This window comes from Mobula hypostoma, chromosome 15 (assembly GCF_963921235.1).
Source record: "Mobula hypostoma chromosome 15, sMobHyp1.1, whole genome shotgun sequence".
NCBI classification, from domain to species: domain Eukaryota; kingdom Metazoa; phylum Chordata; class Chondrichthyes; order Myliobatiformes; family Myliobatidae; genus Mobula; species Mobula hypostoma.
Window position 1 is genome coordinate 55,199,971 of NC_086111.1, and position 18,124 is coordinate 55,218,094.

Consider the following 18,124-nt stretch of genomic DNA (forward strand, 5'->3'; position numbering starts at 1 on the left):
TGATGGTATCAGAAAGGATCTGGTAACTGTGGAATGGGCAGGCTATTTTCTGGCAAATGTGCTCTTGGTAACTGGGAGGCCTTCAAGAGTGAAATTTTGAGAGAACGACACTTGTATATGCCTGTCAGAATAAAAGGTAAAGATAACAGGTGTAGGGAACCTAAGTTTAAAGAGATATTGAGGCCCTGGTTATGAAAAAGGAGGTGCAAGATAGGAACAAATGAGGAGTTTATGGAATGTAACAAATGCAAGAGAACACTTAAGAAAGAATTCAGGAAGGCTAAAAGAAGGCAAGAGGTTGCCTTAGCAGACAAGGAGAATGTAAAATCCCAAGGGATTCTACAGATATACCATCAAAAAGGATTGCAATGGACAAAATTGGTCCTCTGGAAGATCAGAATGGTAATTCATGTGTGGAACCAAAACAGATGAGAAGATCTTAAAAGCATTTTTTGCATCTGTATTTACTCAGGAAATGGACACAGAGAATATAGAAATAAGGTAAAAGGGCATCAACTTCATGGACTCTAAACAGATTACAGAGGAGGAGGAGGCGTTTCCTGTCTTGAGGCAAATTAGGGTGGGTAAATCCCCAGGGCCTGGCAAGGCCCTAGCAGAGATATTTAAATAATCCTTAACGACAAGTGAAGTACTGGAGGTTTGGAGGATAGCCAATGTTGTTCTACTGTTTAAGAAAGGCCTAAAAAATAAACCAGGAAATTATAGGCCAATGAGCTTGTCTTCAGTAGTGGGAAAGTTACAGGAAGGTATTCTACGGGACTGGATATATGAGTATTTGGATAGACATGGGCTGAGTAAGGACAGCCAGCGTGACTTCATGCATGGTAGGTCAGGTCTAACCAATCTAATAAGAGTTTTTTGAGGAAGTTACCAGGAAAGTTGATGAAGACAAGGCAGTGGATGGTGGCTACATGGACTTTAGCAAGGCATTTGACAAGTCCCGCATGGGAGGTTGGTCAACAAGGTTCAGTCACTCGGCTTTCAAAATGAGGTAGTAAATTGGATTAGACATTGGCTTTGTGGAAGAAGCCAGAGAGTGGTAGTAGATGGTTGCCCCTCTGTTACTAGTGCCACAGGGATCAGCACTGTGTCCATTGTTGTTTGTCATCTGTTTCAACGACCTGGATGATAATGTGGTAAACGGGATCAGCAAATTTGCCAATGACACCACGAGCTTGCAGCAGGATCTGGATCAGGATGGGCTGAAAAATGGCAGTTGGAATTTAATGCTGACAAGTGTGAGGTGTTGCACTTCAGTAGAACAAACCAGGGTAGGTTTTACATAGTGAATGGTAGGGCACTGAGGAGAGCAGTAGAACAAAGGAATCTGGGAATACATGTCTATAATCCATTGAAAGTTGTGTCACAGGTTGATAGGGTCGTAAAGAAGGATTTTGTGCCTTCATAAATTGAAGTATTGTGTACAGAAGATGGGATTATATGTTGAATTTGAATAAAACATTGGTGAGGCCTAATTTGCAGTATTGTGAATAGCTTTAGTCACCTACCTACAGGAAAGATGTAAATAAGGTTGAAAAAGTACAGAGAAAATTTACAAGTATGTTCCTAGGTCTGAATTACATGGGAAGATTGAACAGGTTAGGACTTTATTCCTTGGAACGTAGAAGATTGACAGGAGATTTGATAGACATATACAAAATTATGGGAGGTATAGATAGGGTAAATGCAAGCAGGCTTTTTCCACTGAGGTTGGATGGGACTACAACTAGAGGTCATGGGTTAAGGTTAAAAGGTGAAAAGTTTAAGGGGAACATGAAGGAAAACTTCTTCACTCAGAGGGTTGTGAGAGTGTGGAACGAGCTAGCAGCACAAGTGGTGCATGTGAGCTCGATTTCAACATTTAAGAAAAGTTTGGATAGGTACATGGATGGTAGGGGTATGGAGGGCTATGGTCCCTGTGCAGGTCAATAGAAGTAGGCAGTTTAAGTGGCTTGGCATGGATTAGATGGACCAAAGGGCCTATTCCTGTGTTATATTTTTCTGTGTCTGGATGGAAAAGCCAAATAATAGAGGGTAAAACTTAAAATAAATGGACCAAACAAGGTTTTTTTTAGGATACAGAGAATGGCAAGTGCCTGGAATACACTGTGAGGGGAGGCAGTAGAAGCAGATACAATAGCAACATTTAAGAGGCACTTAGACAGACCTATGAACAGGCAGAGGATAATGTGATATATGGTTGGCACAGACTTGGACGATTGGTTCCTGTATTGAACTGTTGTACGTTCTATAAATATGAAGACATAATTAACTAATTCACAACATTACACCAGGCCATTACTATCCCATAAACATATCTACTTCCCTGCAATTCTCCCAAATCCTGCACCTCCCAGACTCTATCAACAAGGCACAAAGACAACATTCCAGAAAGCTACTCAGCCAAGATGACATTACAGACATGATAAACATTGACAGCATGCCTTGGTTTAGTTTTTGTGATGTGGCTCCAAGCCCAATTTCTGACAATTCTTAGATCTGATCTGGGTGTTTGCTGGAATTGTCTTATGAACTAGGTCATTGTAAACTCAAAGGTATTTTTTTCTCCTTGTAAGAACAGCAGCTACTTTTGTTCATTTTAGTGACTGAAAAGCAAATCACTGCAGTTTTGCAAGTCCAAGGACAGAATTTTTTTTATCGATCTACTCTGTTTTTACATTTCAAAGAAAAAGTTACCATTTCAAGTCAATGATCTTTTACCACACTAATTCTCTCTCTCTCCCAAGATACTGCCTGAGCTAGGGAGTGCCTCCAAAATGTTCTGTTTTTTTTTACTTTTTATCAACCTTTACGGCAAGAACAGTGATCTGCTAAGAGACGACTCATCCTGGTGCATTTCAGAAATAATGAAGGGAAAGCACACAAATTGGTCTAAATTGACTTACAAATATTGTTTTGTTTTAAAATATCTGACATTGTTGTTTTAATTTTAGAATTCAACAATATGCAGCGTTTTACATTTGTATCAAAAACATAAGTAATTTAGATTACTGACTCTGGAATAAAATGTATTTAGAAAACGTATTACAAAAAAGTATTAGCACAAAACCATGCCACCTAAATTAATTATTGCTTTAATTGTACAAACTGTTGATTAATTACTGAATATGAAAGACAATGGATACATACGGATTGGTATTGCTAAACAGGAAGAAAGCACTCCCTTCCGGGATGGGGACAATTTTCTCCTTGAGATTTAGGTCAGCAAGTCTTTGAGGTCGGGGACCAACAGGAACTTCTGGTTCATCATCATCGTCGTCTTCAAACAAATGATTGGACAAAACAATCAAACAATGTTCTTTCCTTACAGTAGTAATTAAACTTCTCGTAAATCAAAGTATTATTTTGAAAATCCTCTTTTAATTTTGCAAGCGCAAAATATGTACAGCTTCTTCTATACAAGAAGCCATGTTCAAATATAATACTTCTGAATTAAAATTAAATGTAACTGATGTTCTAATGTAATATAGATTACCAATCTTGATTATTCAGTAGAACAAACTCTCCATATTGTAAATGAGATATTAATAAATTAATACCTTACTTTAGAGCTGTACCATGGATACAAGTTGATACCATAAAGAAAACAGTCACTATATCAAAATTATAAACGATTGTAATTTATAATTAAAGAAGGCATTGTACATTTTTTAATTCAATCTATTAAAAATGAAAACAAACAGGAGACTTAAAAGTGAAAAACACTGAATCAAATCATTTTATGAAAGATATTGAGAGGAGTTTCTGAATATCCATCTAGTTAGCTAACAGAATGAACAGGCCAGCAATTCCACTGCTTCCAGTGAGAGGCAGAGCCTACCTCAAGGGTATGACTTAATTAACAAGCATATTTTGAGTGTGTTGCTCTGGATTTCCAGCATCTGTAGAATCTGCAGATTACACTAATACAGCCACTAAAGTACCAGAACGTACACCACAGATTGTGAAAAGTGAATACAGGTTTCCCCCGCCATCTGAAGGTAGAGCATTCCTACGAAACAGTTCGTAAGCCGAAATGTCATAAAGCGAAGAAGCAATTACCATTCATTTATATGGGAAAATTTTGTGAGCGTTCGCAGACCCAAAAATAATCTACTAAAATCATGCCAAATAACACATAAAACCTAAAATAACAGTAACATATAGTAAAAGCAGGAATGATATGATAAATACACAGCCTATATAAAGTAGAAATACTTTTCCACAATCATTACTGCACTGTTCTCCATAGCGAAAATCTCACGCATGCGCCGTCGGCAGAAAATCTCACACAAGCGCTGCTGGCAAAAACATGGCAAAAGCGCTCTCCAGTAACCCTTAAGCTATGAAGCTGCCAAATCATACCAAGTAACACGTAAAAATACACAGCCGATATAAAGTAGAAATAATGTATGTACAGTGTAGTATCACTTACTGGAATTGGGAAGACAGCACAGAGCACACTGATGATGGTGTGTTAGACTGAGTCATCGCAGGTTGGGTGGTGCAGTGGCCCCCACCCTCCAGGCTGCCGACCGATACATTGCCGCGAGGCACGCAGGAGTCCAGCGGTAGCGGGGAGGCACACAGCACATTTTTAAGAAAAAAGCCGAAATAAACATGCTAATCAATTAGGGTGCCGCCCGGCACGTAATTGTCGGCCCAGATCAGTGCCAATTTCCGACTGCGTCGTCTCTGATCTGGGCCGACAATTACGTGTCGGGCGGCACCTAATTAATTAGCATGTTTATTTTGGCTTTTTTCTTAAAGATATGCTGTGTGCCTCCCAGCTACTGCTGCATTCTCCACGAATCGGTGCAGTATCTGTCCGCGGCCTGGGTGTTGGGGTGGTGGGACACTGGGGTATCATCTTGTCGTCTGTTTCCATTAGGGCAGGCAGCTCATCTTCTCCTATGGCTGCCCGCCTCGATGTCGAAGGTCGAGGTTCATCGTCTGCTGTGGCTGATGTGGAAGGCTTGCTTGACTGCTGAGCGTCGCACATTTTTCTATCATACAGTTCTTTGTAAGGACTCAAACCATCTTGCAAATATCCCCTAAACCTATGTACCCTTTCAAAATTAAAGTCGTACTTTATCATTGCAGTGAAAATCTCACGTAGTTGCTTCACTTTCGCTACTGCATTCAGTTTCGATTGTTATCCTTTCCTCTTCCAATTGCATCAGCTCTTCATCTATCAGTTCTTGGTCACGGGATGCCGAAACCTCTTCAACATCATCTTCGTCAGCTTCTACAAGCTAAACTCACTTTGTCCTTACTTCATTCACCACGATCGAAACGCTTAATTATGTCTAGTTTTACGCTAAGTGTAACACCCTTACGAGCTCTTGCAGGCTTTTCCGATACCTTAGAACTCACCTTGCAAACGGCTGCTCACAGGCATGTATTTAAGCAATACCAGCGAGAATGCTGTTCTGAATCCGGGGAAAAGCGGCTGCTCGGGGCGCGCTGCCTTTTATCGCGCACTGAATTTTTTTATCGCGCTCTGCTTTTTTCTCGTAACAGTGAAAACACCTTCTGATAGGGAAAACAGGGTACTAATGTAGGTCTTTCGTAGCAGTGAGGTTTCGTAAAGCGAACGTTCGAAAAGCGGGGTACAACCTGTACTGTATCCATATGCTCCACAAATAGCTCATCAAAATCAACATCTAGGTTTTGTCCCTGCTTAGTACTATCAGGTCATTTATAACTCGCATTTAAATGTGCATTGTGCAATTAGCCTCAGCCTTCTTTGACAACAAGAACTAAGTCAGCCATTTTTCTTGATCTGAAAAGTTTCTCAGCTAAGAGCAGGTCAGAATAACTGCTTTATATTCTATAGTTAATTATCCCATCATTCACGAAAGATTAATTGGGCATGGAATTCCATTTTAGGAGAGTGAAAAATATGAAAAATGTAGACAGCACCCATTTCTATCTCAGCATCTCAACACTGCTATAAATATATGAAAAACAAAACTGGTATAACAAATTTACAATTTCACAATATATGGCAACTGGATGAACATAAAAACTGCAATAGGCTTTAGAGTTCTCAATCTTGCTCTTGCTTTTCAATAATGTCATGGTTAACCTCTACTTTCCTGTCTCACCCCTTATTGCTAGATTTCCAAACATTTCACACTCTCCTGAAATATGCTCAATATCTAAAGCCCAGAGGAATTCTTTTAGGTGATTTCATTAAAACTAAATTAAAGCTCAAACAACACATACAAAATACTGGAGGAACTCAGCAAGTCAGGCAGCATCTATGGAGGGAAATATACAGTTAATGTTTCAAGCCAACACTCTTCATCTGGACTCTCATCCCTTCTCTTCTCCTCACCTGCCCATCACCCCTCCTCTCTCCCTTTCTTCCATGGACCACTGCCCTTTCCTATTAGATTCCTTCTTCTTCAGCCCCTTACCTCTTCCACCTATCACCTCCCAGCTTCTTACTTTATCCCCCACCCCACCCTCCCATCTACCCACTCACCTGGTCTGCAGGATCCCTTGAGTTTCTGCAAACAGCTGCCAGGTATTTTATATATATCACCACATACAACCCTGAGATTCTTTCTCCTGCAAGCATACTCAGCAAATCTACAAAATAGTAACTATAAACAGGATCATTGAAAACATTTCAATGGATGAGTGTAGTAATCCTCTATTGTTCAAGAGCCTGATGGTAGTAACTATTTTTGAACCTGGGCACGTGTACTTTCTACCTGATGGCAGCAGCAGCAAGAAAAATGTACCGCCTGGGTGGTGAGGACCTTTGATGATGGATGCTGCTTTCCAACCACAGTGTTTCATATAGATGTGCTCAATGGTTGGGAGGGCTTTACCCTGTGATGTACTGGATTAAATCCGCTACCTTTTCACAATTTAGCAAATCATCATCTTATTGCAATTTGTGAGTCTTGTGGGAAAACAGCTGCTGTTTTTGCCTGCAAAACAACATGATCATATTTCAAAAGTAATTGTTATCTGTAAAACTCTCTGGATGTCCTGAGCTTTTGAGAGCGGCTAAGTAAAGTTGGTCTAGTTACCTACCAGGTACAAAATGCAAGATCTGCACCTTGCTTAAACAATGCAAGCAAGTTTGTTTCTTAAAATAAGAAACTTTTTCCATACCTGGTACATCACTGGGTGGGTAAGGATCCTTATCATCATCTTGTTCATCAATTGAAACCTGCCAAGTATTAAAGGGCAAGTTAGTCATCAGTTACCTTTCCCAAAATAGTCTCATCATAACTTAAAATTCATTGTGTCATTTGAATTCATAGTTTCCAACTCTAATTCACTAAAACTGTTTTTACCTGAGTGCCAGTAAGTATTTTCCTGTCATTTTCCCCCACTCCATCAACTTCGTATTTCCCATCTTCCTTTTGCCCTGAACTGTTGTTTCTAGAAATAAGATACTTCACAGAATTTTACAATTTACAAAACAAAATGGTATTTCTGTAAATGCATTTTAATTATTGTCAAAATTTATCTTGAAATACCTAAAAATTTTTTATAATTAATTAGCTTTTCTTATGTGTTTAGTATAAGTGAATGCACTTCAGTCCTCTGAAAAGTGAAATAACTGTGTATGGGATGATGTAAATTATAACCACGGGGTAGGATTTAAAGTTAGGAGACACTGAGGAAATAGATCCTGGATTCAAATAACATCAAGGTGAAAACAATTCACCTTTTGAAGGTAGATAAACGATGATTTGTGAGGGAAAGTTAGGACAATGCACTGTGCTTGCCACATACTGCTGTAGCTTCGCCTTGGGCATTTTTGGATACTTATGACAAAAACAGAAATCAGCATCTAACCCAACAAATATTTGTGCTGAGAGGACTTTGTCTAATACTCTTTCTCTTTGTGTCCTCAGATACCAGGAAAGCATTTCAATTTAAGTACATTGTACAGTGTTATAAATTTCCAGAAATATTTTATTAATATTTGAATATTAATTAAATTAGCTATAAATAATTTACATCTGTTTCATATGACCTTTTGTTTTCACGTTGAACTTCCCAATATCAAATGAATTGAATAATAAACTAACTAAATCTATTATCCAGTCAAAATACAAAGTCAGTATCAAGTTTACTAGACATCCTTGTTTGCATTTATGCAGTTTATAAACAAGCAAGGGTAACTAAGAAAGTAAAATGCCTCATTGCTTATTTGATATATATAGGAGTGAGCTTGTAGAATTCAAATATCAGTCAGGTTTTAATTCTGAAAATTTAATTGTGGTTATAGAAGTACTTGAGAATTCAGTTCTTAAAATCCTGAATTAATTAATTACCTGAGATTTTTTTTCCTTTCTTTTTCTTCTTCACCTTCTTTTTGAACTGTGTTAAGACTTTCAGCATCAGCCAAATTATCTACAGCAATAGCCAAAAAGACATTCAGCAGAATGTCTAAAGAAAATCATTTAAGGAAAATCTGAACAAATGGAAAACACCACTTAAAATACGTATATATCTGTATTTTATAACATTTACATTTCTGTGATTCAGTGATTGATCTGTTGCCAACCTTCAACACTGATGATCACAGTTAATTTAATAATTGCTCCAAATATTAGATTTTGATACTCACCATCCAGAATATGAAATAAGAAGTTATAATGTAAAATTTGTTCAACATTACAAGTGTGTATATTCCAGCAGTGCACTAAAGATATGCAACAGCAAAAAAAAATGATCCTCTATTTACATTCTCAGTGCTAAATCACAGTGCAAGTGTAGGCAGAGATGATCTATGATGAAAAGGAGTGAGCATGGATTTATTTAACTTCAGGCTTGATTTCATCTTTCAAGTGGTGGAGAATGAGGCAATTTTTTTGTCGCAGGAGGCTTCCTTCTTTCTGAAATAAATAGTGCCCACCTCCAAATAAAATGGTGAGCTGGGACTTTTAATGCAATTCTGTTTGGGAATAGCAATACATGGGCCAAGGAAGTTTAGGCTTCCTGGTGGTATCAGAAGCACTCATGCTCCTCTGGCACACAAGAAAATCTTAATGATGCACATACCAGAGAGGTGTCTGACTATGACATTGCTCAGAGCCAGTGCTTTTCCAGGACAGGAATTCACCATCATCATCAGCAGATAAAATTTCTCAAGTTCTGAATGATATATGAGCACAAATTTTTAAATTTAAAATGATCCATCTGATTACAGTAGGCAACCAGAGACTTCCAAAAATCCAAGATAAACTAACCTTTGCATCTACAAAGGACACAGTGGGAAATTTAAACACTGAAGGTGGTACAACATAATATTATTATAATTTCTGTTAGCTAATGCCATTTAATGAATATTAGGAAATTAAAAAAAGAAGAAAAATGACTTTATGTAGACAGACAAATCGTGCAAACACTGTCAAATAGAAGTAAAGATACTCTTTTACCTTTCATAATGTTAATAACTAGTCTAAGGGTAAACAATCTGTCATTCTACTTGACAAGGATACAATTACCACAAATGAAAAGAATGATGAAGTATATACAAACTATCATCCCTGAGGAGGAAGGTCCACCATAAGCCATAATTCCATCGTACATCACCATATTCCAGTCTTCACCAGTTAAAATCTATTTGAATGGACCAAATAAATTATTCCTTATAGAATAAAAACATGTTATTACCAAAAATAACCAAATTTTAACATTAATATATTATATTTTATATATATTAAATTAATTTCAGTTAAAATATAGACTAATAATTCAGAGATGAAAATAAAAGAATGCTGAAAACACTCAGCAGTTCATACAGCATTCTGGAAGAAGAGTTAGTATTTCTCACCAAGGGACCTATAAATGGAACATTAACTCTGTTTCTCTTTCCACTGCAGCTTTATGACCAGTGGATTATTTCAAGCATTTTATGCTTTTATTTCTAATGTCCAGCATCTGTAATTTTAATTTGAATTTCAGGTATAGAGGAGACGTGAAGTCTATTCTTATTTCTTATTGCTCATGTGAAAGACACGACAAATACTTAAATGCTCAGTCAGTTACATCTTTGTAAAGATCATGTGTGTTGATTAGCTGGGCTCTTTGCTTATAGTATTTTCACACTACGATAGAGAGTATCAATATTAAAAACACATTTGAAGGTATATTGTTACCAGCCAGTATTCACTGCAAACACAGAAATGTTTCCAACTAATTACTAACAGGAAACATTCCATAAAAAGCAGTGATTATTAATTTTCCTAATAGCATTAAAATGTGATTATGAAATACAAAGCAGATATAATTCTGACCAGAGGTTGCCACTCTCACATACTATGTAAAAGTACTTTTTATATTTTTTAAACTATGCTTTCACTTATTTCTTGCTTTATGCCAAAGAAGCCCTCACTACATATGAAAATAATTATTTTAAATGTTATATGGGTGAAGTAATTCTTAACCACCGGGGATCAATAGTGTAGGACTGTATCACAAAAACTCAATGCTGACCAGCATTTCCCTTTAAATTAAACCAATGCTGTTAATGCAGGTTATGAAATCATCCCAAATGATGAATCATTCTTAAATGTAATCTCAAATTTGACATTGTTATTTCTAACCATACAGATATAATATTACTTTCTTTTCAAATCTTTTTATTATTATTATCTAAAATTAACACGAGTACATCGAAGTAAGCAACACTTACAATATTTCAAGAAAAAATATATTATTTTAAAGATTGAAAAAACTTTGGTGATAAAAAAGCCCCTACTAAGCAAGAAAAAGTGGGGGGAAAAAAACCATTAGGTGTTCAACCTCGGAGCCATGCGCCATACAAGAAGCTTCTAAAGGTAAACATCAAGCCGCCAGCAAGAAAAAAAACTCAAAAATTTACAATTAGATCGTGGAGGAAATCTATCAATTAACTCAAATGATAATAATGAGCAAATGAACCCCATCTTTTCTCAAAATCAAACATAGGTTCAAAGGTTCGACTTCTAATTTTCTCCAAACTAAGACATAGCATCACTTGAGAGAACCATTGTGACAAAGTGGGAGCCGATGTATCCTTCCACTTCAACAAAATGGCCTTCCTAGCTATCAACGTAACAAATGCAATAACATGTTGGTCAGACACAGAGATACCACGGATATTTTGAGGAATTATTCCAAAAAGCACAGTTAATTTGTCAGGTTGTAAATTAATTTTAAGTGCTTTAGAGATTGTTGAAAAAACTGACTTCCAGAACTGTTCCAGTATAGAACAAGACCAAAACAGATAAGATTTTTTTAAAAAACACGTTAGCAGAATAGTAGTTAGCACAGATGATCCGGGTTCAATTCCCGCCACTGCCTGTAAGGAATTTGTACATTCTCCCTGTGACCACATTGGCTTCCTCTGAGTGCACCAGTTTCCTCCCACAGTCTGCAGACATACCAGTTGGTAGGTTAATCAATCATTGTAACTTGTCCTGTGATTAGGCTAGGATTAAATGGGGGGAGGGTGGTGGTGGCGGAGATTGCTGGGCGGTGTGCCTTGAAGGGCCAGGAAGGCCTATATTGCACTGTATCTTAATAAATAAATATTCACAAAGAAGCACCAGGAAGATGTAATGAAACTGTTATTTTAATAAATTAGGAATTTACAGCCTTCTAGCTTCAAGGAACATTTTGCCTTGAGATTGATTCATTTCTTGTTAAATACCTGGAATACGGTGAGAAGAGCTTGCGGAAAGTTATCAAAGGTACTCCGTTTTGTTTGTGTTTCATCAAAGTTAAATTTGCCACCAAAGAGCTGCATCCCCAGGAGTGAAAAGATAATGATAAATAGGAAGAGCAGTAGCAGCAGTGAAGCAATGGATCGCATGGAGTTCAGCAGAGATGCCACCAGGTTACTCAGTGATTGCCAGTGCCTACCAAAACAATTATTTTGTTAGAGATATGTAACAAAATAATATGATTGTAAGGTATGCAGTTTCAGAATTTGCATCATTAGTTGATTGAGTACTTCATACAATTATTTATACAATTATTTTGGTTAATTTCTCTTACTGATATCGGCTGTTATAAAAAATAGAATATAAAATGCATCATATTTAGAAAGCTAAAGTATATAATAAAACTGCCACATGGAAAAGAAAGAGAATTATTGGGCTCTATTACACTAGGCCCAGTTTGTGGTTCATTTTTAACTCCTGCAGGAAACCATAATCACACTCAGCTTTTACAGTCCATGTCCTGTTAAAACCTTCCACAAGGCCTTAGGCAAAAGAAACTAATGAACTACCCACAGATGGCCTTGTGGTCTTCTGACAAATGTAACCTCACTATTAAAGAGAAAACAGGGAATTTGAGAACAGTTAGCCTAATACCAATCACAGTAATTTGTTATCTATTATTAAGTAAGAAGAGAGTTCTTAGAAAATGTTAACATTTGATAAACTTGTCAGAGATTTTTGAGGATGTAACAAAATAGATGAAAGAAACCAGAGGATGTAGTATATTTGAACTTGGGGGATTTAGGTTTAAATTATCAAAGCTTGCTATGGTACAAAACTGTGCCAATGTGGGTTATGAGGATGATACAGAAAACCTTCAGAGAGATAGAGACAGGTTCAGAAAAATGGACAAGGACAAGAAAAATGGAACATAAGTGGAATTTGTGAAATCATCCAGTTTGGAATATAGAAAAGCAGACTGCCTGTATTAAAAACGTCACCGATTACAGAGTACATCAAGACAACTACTGCTTATAATTCCCTCAGTGGCTGGTATACACACTGGTGCATAACATCTGAACTTCTAGTATCTTAAAACCAATGAAGCAAATTCCAAAACTATTGAAGACTGCATTGGCGCTGCTTCCTGCACGCATGCTGAGCTCGTTGACTTCCTTAACTTTGCCTCCAACTTTCACCCTGCCCTCAAGTTTACCTGGTCCATTTCCGACACCTCCCTCCCCTTTCTAGATCTTTCTGTCTCTATTTCTGGAGACAGCTTATCTACTGATGTCTACTATAAACCTACTGACTCTCACAGCTATCTAGACTATTCCTCTTCTTACCCTGTCACTTGCAAAAATGCCTACCTTTCTCGCAATTCCTCTGTCTCCGCCGCATCTGCTCTCAGGATGAGGCTTTTCATTCCAGGACGAGGGAAATGTCCTCCTTTTTTAAAGAAAGGGGCTTCCCTTCCTCCACCATCAACTCTGCTCTCAAACGCATCTCCCCCATTTCACGCTCATCTGCTCTCACTCCATCCTCCCGCCACCCTACTAGGAATAGGGTTCCCCTGGTCCTCACCTACCACCCCACCAGCCTCCGGGTCTAACATATTATTCTCAGTAACTTCCGCCACCTCCAATGGGATCCCACAACTAAGCACATCTTTCCCTCCCCCCGCCACTGCTTTCCGCAGGGATCGCTCCCTATGCGACTTCCTTGTCCATTCGTTCCCCCACCCTCCCTCCCCACTGATCTCCCTCCTGGCACTTATCCTTGTAAGTGGAACAAGTGCAACACATGCCCTTACACATCCTCCCTTACCACCATTCATGGCCCCAGACAGTCCTTCCAGGTGAGGCGATACTTCACCTGTGAGTCGGCTGGGGTGATATACTGCATCCGGTGCTCCCGATGTGGCCTTCTATATATTGGCAAGACCCGACGCAGACTGGGAGATCGTTTTGCTGAACACCTACCCTCCATCCGCCAGAGAAAGCAGGATCTCCCAGTGGCCACACATTTTAATTCTACGTCCCATTCCCATTCTGATATGTCCATCCACGGCCTCCTCTACTGTAAAGATGAAGCCACACTCAGGTTGGAGGAACAACACCTTATATTCTGTCTGGGTAGTCTCCAACCTGATGGCATGAACATTGACTTCTCAAACTTCCGCTAATGCCCCACCTCCCCCTCGTACCCCATCCGTTATTTTATACACACACATTCTTTCTCTCTCTCTCCTTTTTCTCCCTCTGTCCCTCTGACTATACCCCTTGCCCATCCTCTGGGTTTTTCCCCCCCTCCCCCTTTTCTTTCCCATAGAACCATGGAACCATAGAAACTACAGAACAGAAACAGGCCTTTTGGCCCTTCTTGGCTGTGCCAAACCATTTTCTGCCTAGTCCCACTGACCTGCACACGGACCATATCTCTCCATACACCTCCCATCCATGTATCTGTCCAATTTATTTTTAAATGTTAAAAAAGAACCCGCATTTACCACTTCATCTGGCAGCTCATTCCATATTCCCACCACTCTCTGTGTGAAGAAGCCCCCCCTAATGTTCCCTTTAAACCTTTCCTCCCTCACCCTTAACCCATGTCCTCTGGTTTTTTTCTCCCCTTGCCTCAGTGGAAAAAGCCTGCTTGCATTCACTCTATCTATACCCATCATAATTTTATATATCTCTATCAAATCACCCCTCATCCTTCTACGCTCCAGGGAATAAAGTCCTAACCTATTCAACCTTTCTCTGTAACTGAGTTTCTCAAGTCCCGGCAACATCGTTGTAAACCTTCTCTGCACTCTTTCAACCTTATTTATATCCTTCCTGTAATTTGGTGACCAAAACTGAACACAATACTCCAGATTCGGCCTCACCAATGCCTTATACAACCTCATCATAACATTCCAGCTCTTATACTCAATACTTTGATTAATAAAGGCCAATGTACCAAAAGCTCTCTTTATAACCCTATCTACTTGTGACACCACTTTTAGGGAATTTTGTATCTGTATTCCCAGATCCCTTTGTTCTACTGCACCCCTCAGTGCCTTACCATTAACCCTGTATGTTCTACCTTGGTTTGTCCTTCCAACGTGCAATACCTCACACTTGTCTGTATTAAACTCCATTTGCCATTTTTCAGCCCATTTTACCAGCTGGTCCAAGTCCCTCTGCAGGCTCTGAAAACCTTCCTCACTGTCTACTACACCTCCAATCTTTGTATCATCAGCAAACTTGCTGATCCAATTTACCACATTATCATCCAGATCATTGATATAGATGACAAATAACAATGGACCCAGCACTGATCCCTGTGGCACACCACTAGTCACAGGCCTCCACTCAGAGAAGCAATTCTCTACTACCACTCTTTGGCTTCTTCCATTGAGCCAATGTCTAATCCAATTTACCACCTCTCCATGTATACCTAGCGACTGAATTTTTCTAACTAACCTCCCATGCGGGACCTTGTCAAAGGCCTTACTGAAATCCATGTAGACAATATCCACTGCCTTCCCTTCATCCACTTTCCTGGTAACCTCCTCGAAAAACTCCAATAGATTGGTCAAACATGACCTACCACGCACAAAGCCATGTTGACTCTCCCTCATAAGTCCCTGTCTATCCAAATGCTTGTAGATTCTGTCTCTTAGTACTCCCTCCAATAACTTACCTACTACCGACATTAAACTCACCAGCCTATAATTTCCCGGATTACTTTTCGATCCTTTTTTAAACAACGGAACAACATGAGCCACTCTCCAATCCTCCGGCACCTCACCCGTAGACACCGACATTTTACATATTTCTGCCAGGGCCCCCGCAATTTCAACACTAGTCTCCTTCAAGGTCCGAGGGAACACTCTGTCAGGTCCCGGGGATTTATCCACTTTAAGTTTCCTCAAGACAGCAAGCACTTTCTCCTTTTCAATCTGTACAGTTTCCATGGTCTCACTACTTGATTCCCTCAATTCCATAGATTTCATGCCAGCTTCCTTAGTAAATACAGACGCAAAAAACCTATTTAAGATCTCCCCCATTTCCTTTGGTTCCGCACATAGCCGACCACTCTGATCTTCAAGAGGACCAATTTTATCCCTTACAATCCTTTTGCTCTTAATATACTTGTAAAAGCTCTTTGGATTATCCTTCACTTTGACTGCCAAGGCAACCTCATGTCTTCTTTTAGCCCCCCTGATTATTTTCTTAAGTATTTTCTTGCACTTCTTATACTCTTCAAGCACCTGATTTACTCCCTGTTTCCTATACATTTCATACAACTCCCTCTTCTTCTTTATCAGAGTTGCAATATCCCTTGAGAACCAAGGTTCCTTATTCCTATTCAATTTGCCTTTAATCCTGACAGGAACATACAAACTCTGCACTCTCAAAATTTCCCCTTTGAAGGCTTCCCACCTACCAATCACATCTTTGCCAGAGAACAACCTGTCCCAATCCACGCTTTTTAGATCCTTTCTCATTTCTTCAAATTTGGCCTTCTTCCAGTTAAGAACCTCAACCCTAGGACCAGATCTATCCTTGTCCATGAACAAATTGAAACTAATGGTGTTATGATCACTGGAACCAAAGTGCTCCCCTACACAGACTTCCGTCACTTGCCCTAACTCGTTTCCTAACAGGAGATCCCCTCTAGTTGGTCCCTCTATATATTGATTTAGAAAACTTTCCTGAACACATTTTACAAACTCTAAACCATCTAGACCCCTAACAGTATGGGAGTTCCAATCAATGTATGGAAAATTAAAATCCCCTACCACCACAACTTTATGTTTCCTGCAGTTGCCTGCTATCTCTCTGCAGATTTGCTCTTCCAAGTCTCGTTGACTATTGGGTGGTCTGTAATACAATCCCACTAATGTGGCCATACCTTTCTTGTTTCTCAGCTCCACCCATAAGGACTCAGTAGACAAGCCCTCTAATCTGTCCTGCCTGAGCACTGCTGTAATATTTTCCCTAACAAGCAAAGCTACTCCCCCACCTTTCATTCCTCTGCTTCGATCACATCTGAAACATCAGAACCCTGGAATATTAAGCTGCCAGTCCTGCCCCTCCTGTAGCCAAGTTTCACTAATTGCTATAACATCATAATTCCACGTGTCAATCCACGCCCTCAACTCATCCGCCTTCCCCGCAATACTCCTAGCATTGAAATATATACACCTCAGAAGATTTTTACCACCACTCACAACCTTTCTATCAGTGGATTTGCTTAAACTTTCAACATCATTTATTTTCACCCCAGCCACACTGTCAGCTCTGGCACTCTGGTTCCCATCCCCCTGCAAATCTAGTTTAAAGCCTCCCCAACAGCACTAACAAACCTCCCTGAAAGGATATTGGTCCCCCTGTAGTTCAAGTGTAACCTGTCTCTCTTGTACAGGTCCCACCTGCCCCAGAAGAGGTCCCAATGATCCTGAAATCTGAAACCCTGCCCCCTACACCAGTTCCTCAGCCACTTGTTCCTCCTCCAGAGCATCCTATTTCCTACCCTCACTGGCACCGAGCACAGGTAGCAATCCTGAGCAATTCCCCCTGGGCCTCCTGTCCCATGATCCTCTCATATCCCTTTTGCCAATCAACTGTCCAGCTTTTGGCTCCATCACGCCCCCTCCTGTCTTCTCCTATCATTTTGGATTTCCCCCTTCCCCTCCCACTTTCAAATTTCTTAATAGCTCTTCTTTCAGTTAGTCCAGACGAAGGGTCTCAGACTGAAACGTCGACTGTTCCTCTGCCTAGAGATGCTGCCTGGCCTGCTGCGTTCACCAGCAACTTTGATGTGTGTTGCTCCAAAACTATTGGATGGCTTTAAAGTAAAACATGTATCTATTTGGTTTGGAATCCAGCAACCAGATACCAGTCTTTCTAATTTGTTTATTTTTGCAGTATAACGAGGGGTGATTGATAAGTTCGTGGCCTAAGGTAGGAGTCAATTTTAGAAAACCTAGCACATTTATTTTTCTACATAGTCCCCTCCTACACTTACACACTTAGTCCAGCGGTCATGGAGCATACAGATCTTGGACCTCCAGAAAGTGTCCACAGCAAGGGTGATTGATAAGTTCATGGCCTAAGGTAGAAGGAGATGAGTTATACAGCTCCCGTTACATGCACATGCAGTTCAACTCTTTGAGTGAATATGCAGCAAGTTTAAAGTTAATAACTCATCTCCTTCTACCTTAGGCCACAAACTTATCAATCACCCCTCGTATTATGGAAAACTAAGTACATTTTAATTCTTTCAATAAATAGTTCAACTGTTTCTTACGGTTGAGTATTAATGTCAACTAATAAAATGCTAAATTCTAAGTTTCATAACAATGCCTTGGATAAAATAAATTAGGCCCCTCAATTGGTACTTTCACACAATTTTATGGCAGA

The 18,124-nt window shown here is 39.4% G+C and overlaps 1 protein-coding gene across 1 annotated transcript in view; it reads right to left on the minus strand.

The window, feature by feature from the left end:
- Positions 1-18,124, minus strand: part of LOC134356872 (voltage-dependent L-type calcium channel subunit alpha-1D-like) — a 395,212-nt gene that overhangs the window by 139,482 nt on the left and 237,606 nt on the right. The window contains exons 15-20 of the mRNA XM_063068094.1: positions 11,696-11,903; positions 9,501-9,621; positions 8,331-8,445; positions 7,341-7,428; positions 7,156-7,213; positions 3,172-3,301 (exon numbers count right to left, since the gene is read on the minus strand). Of these exons, the coding sequence (XP_062924164.1) occupies positions 3,172-3,301; positions 7,156-7,213; positions 7,341-7,428; positions 8,331-8,445; positions 9,501-9,621; positions 11,696-11,903 (720 nt within the window). The remainder of the gene's footprint in view (positions 1-3,171; positions 3,302-7,155; positions 7,214-7,340; positions 7,429-8,330; positions 8,446-9,500; positions 9,622-11,695; positions 11,904-18,124) is intronic.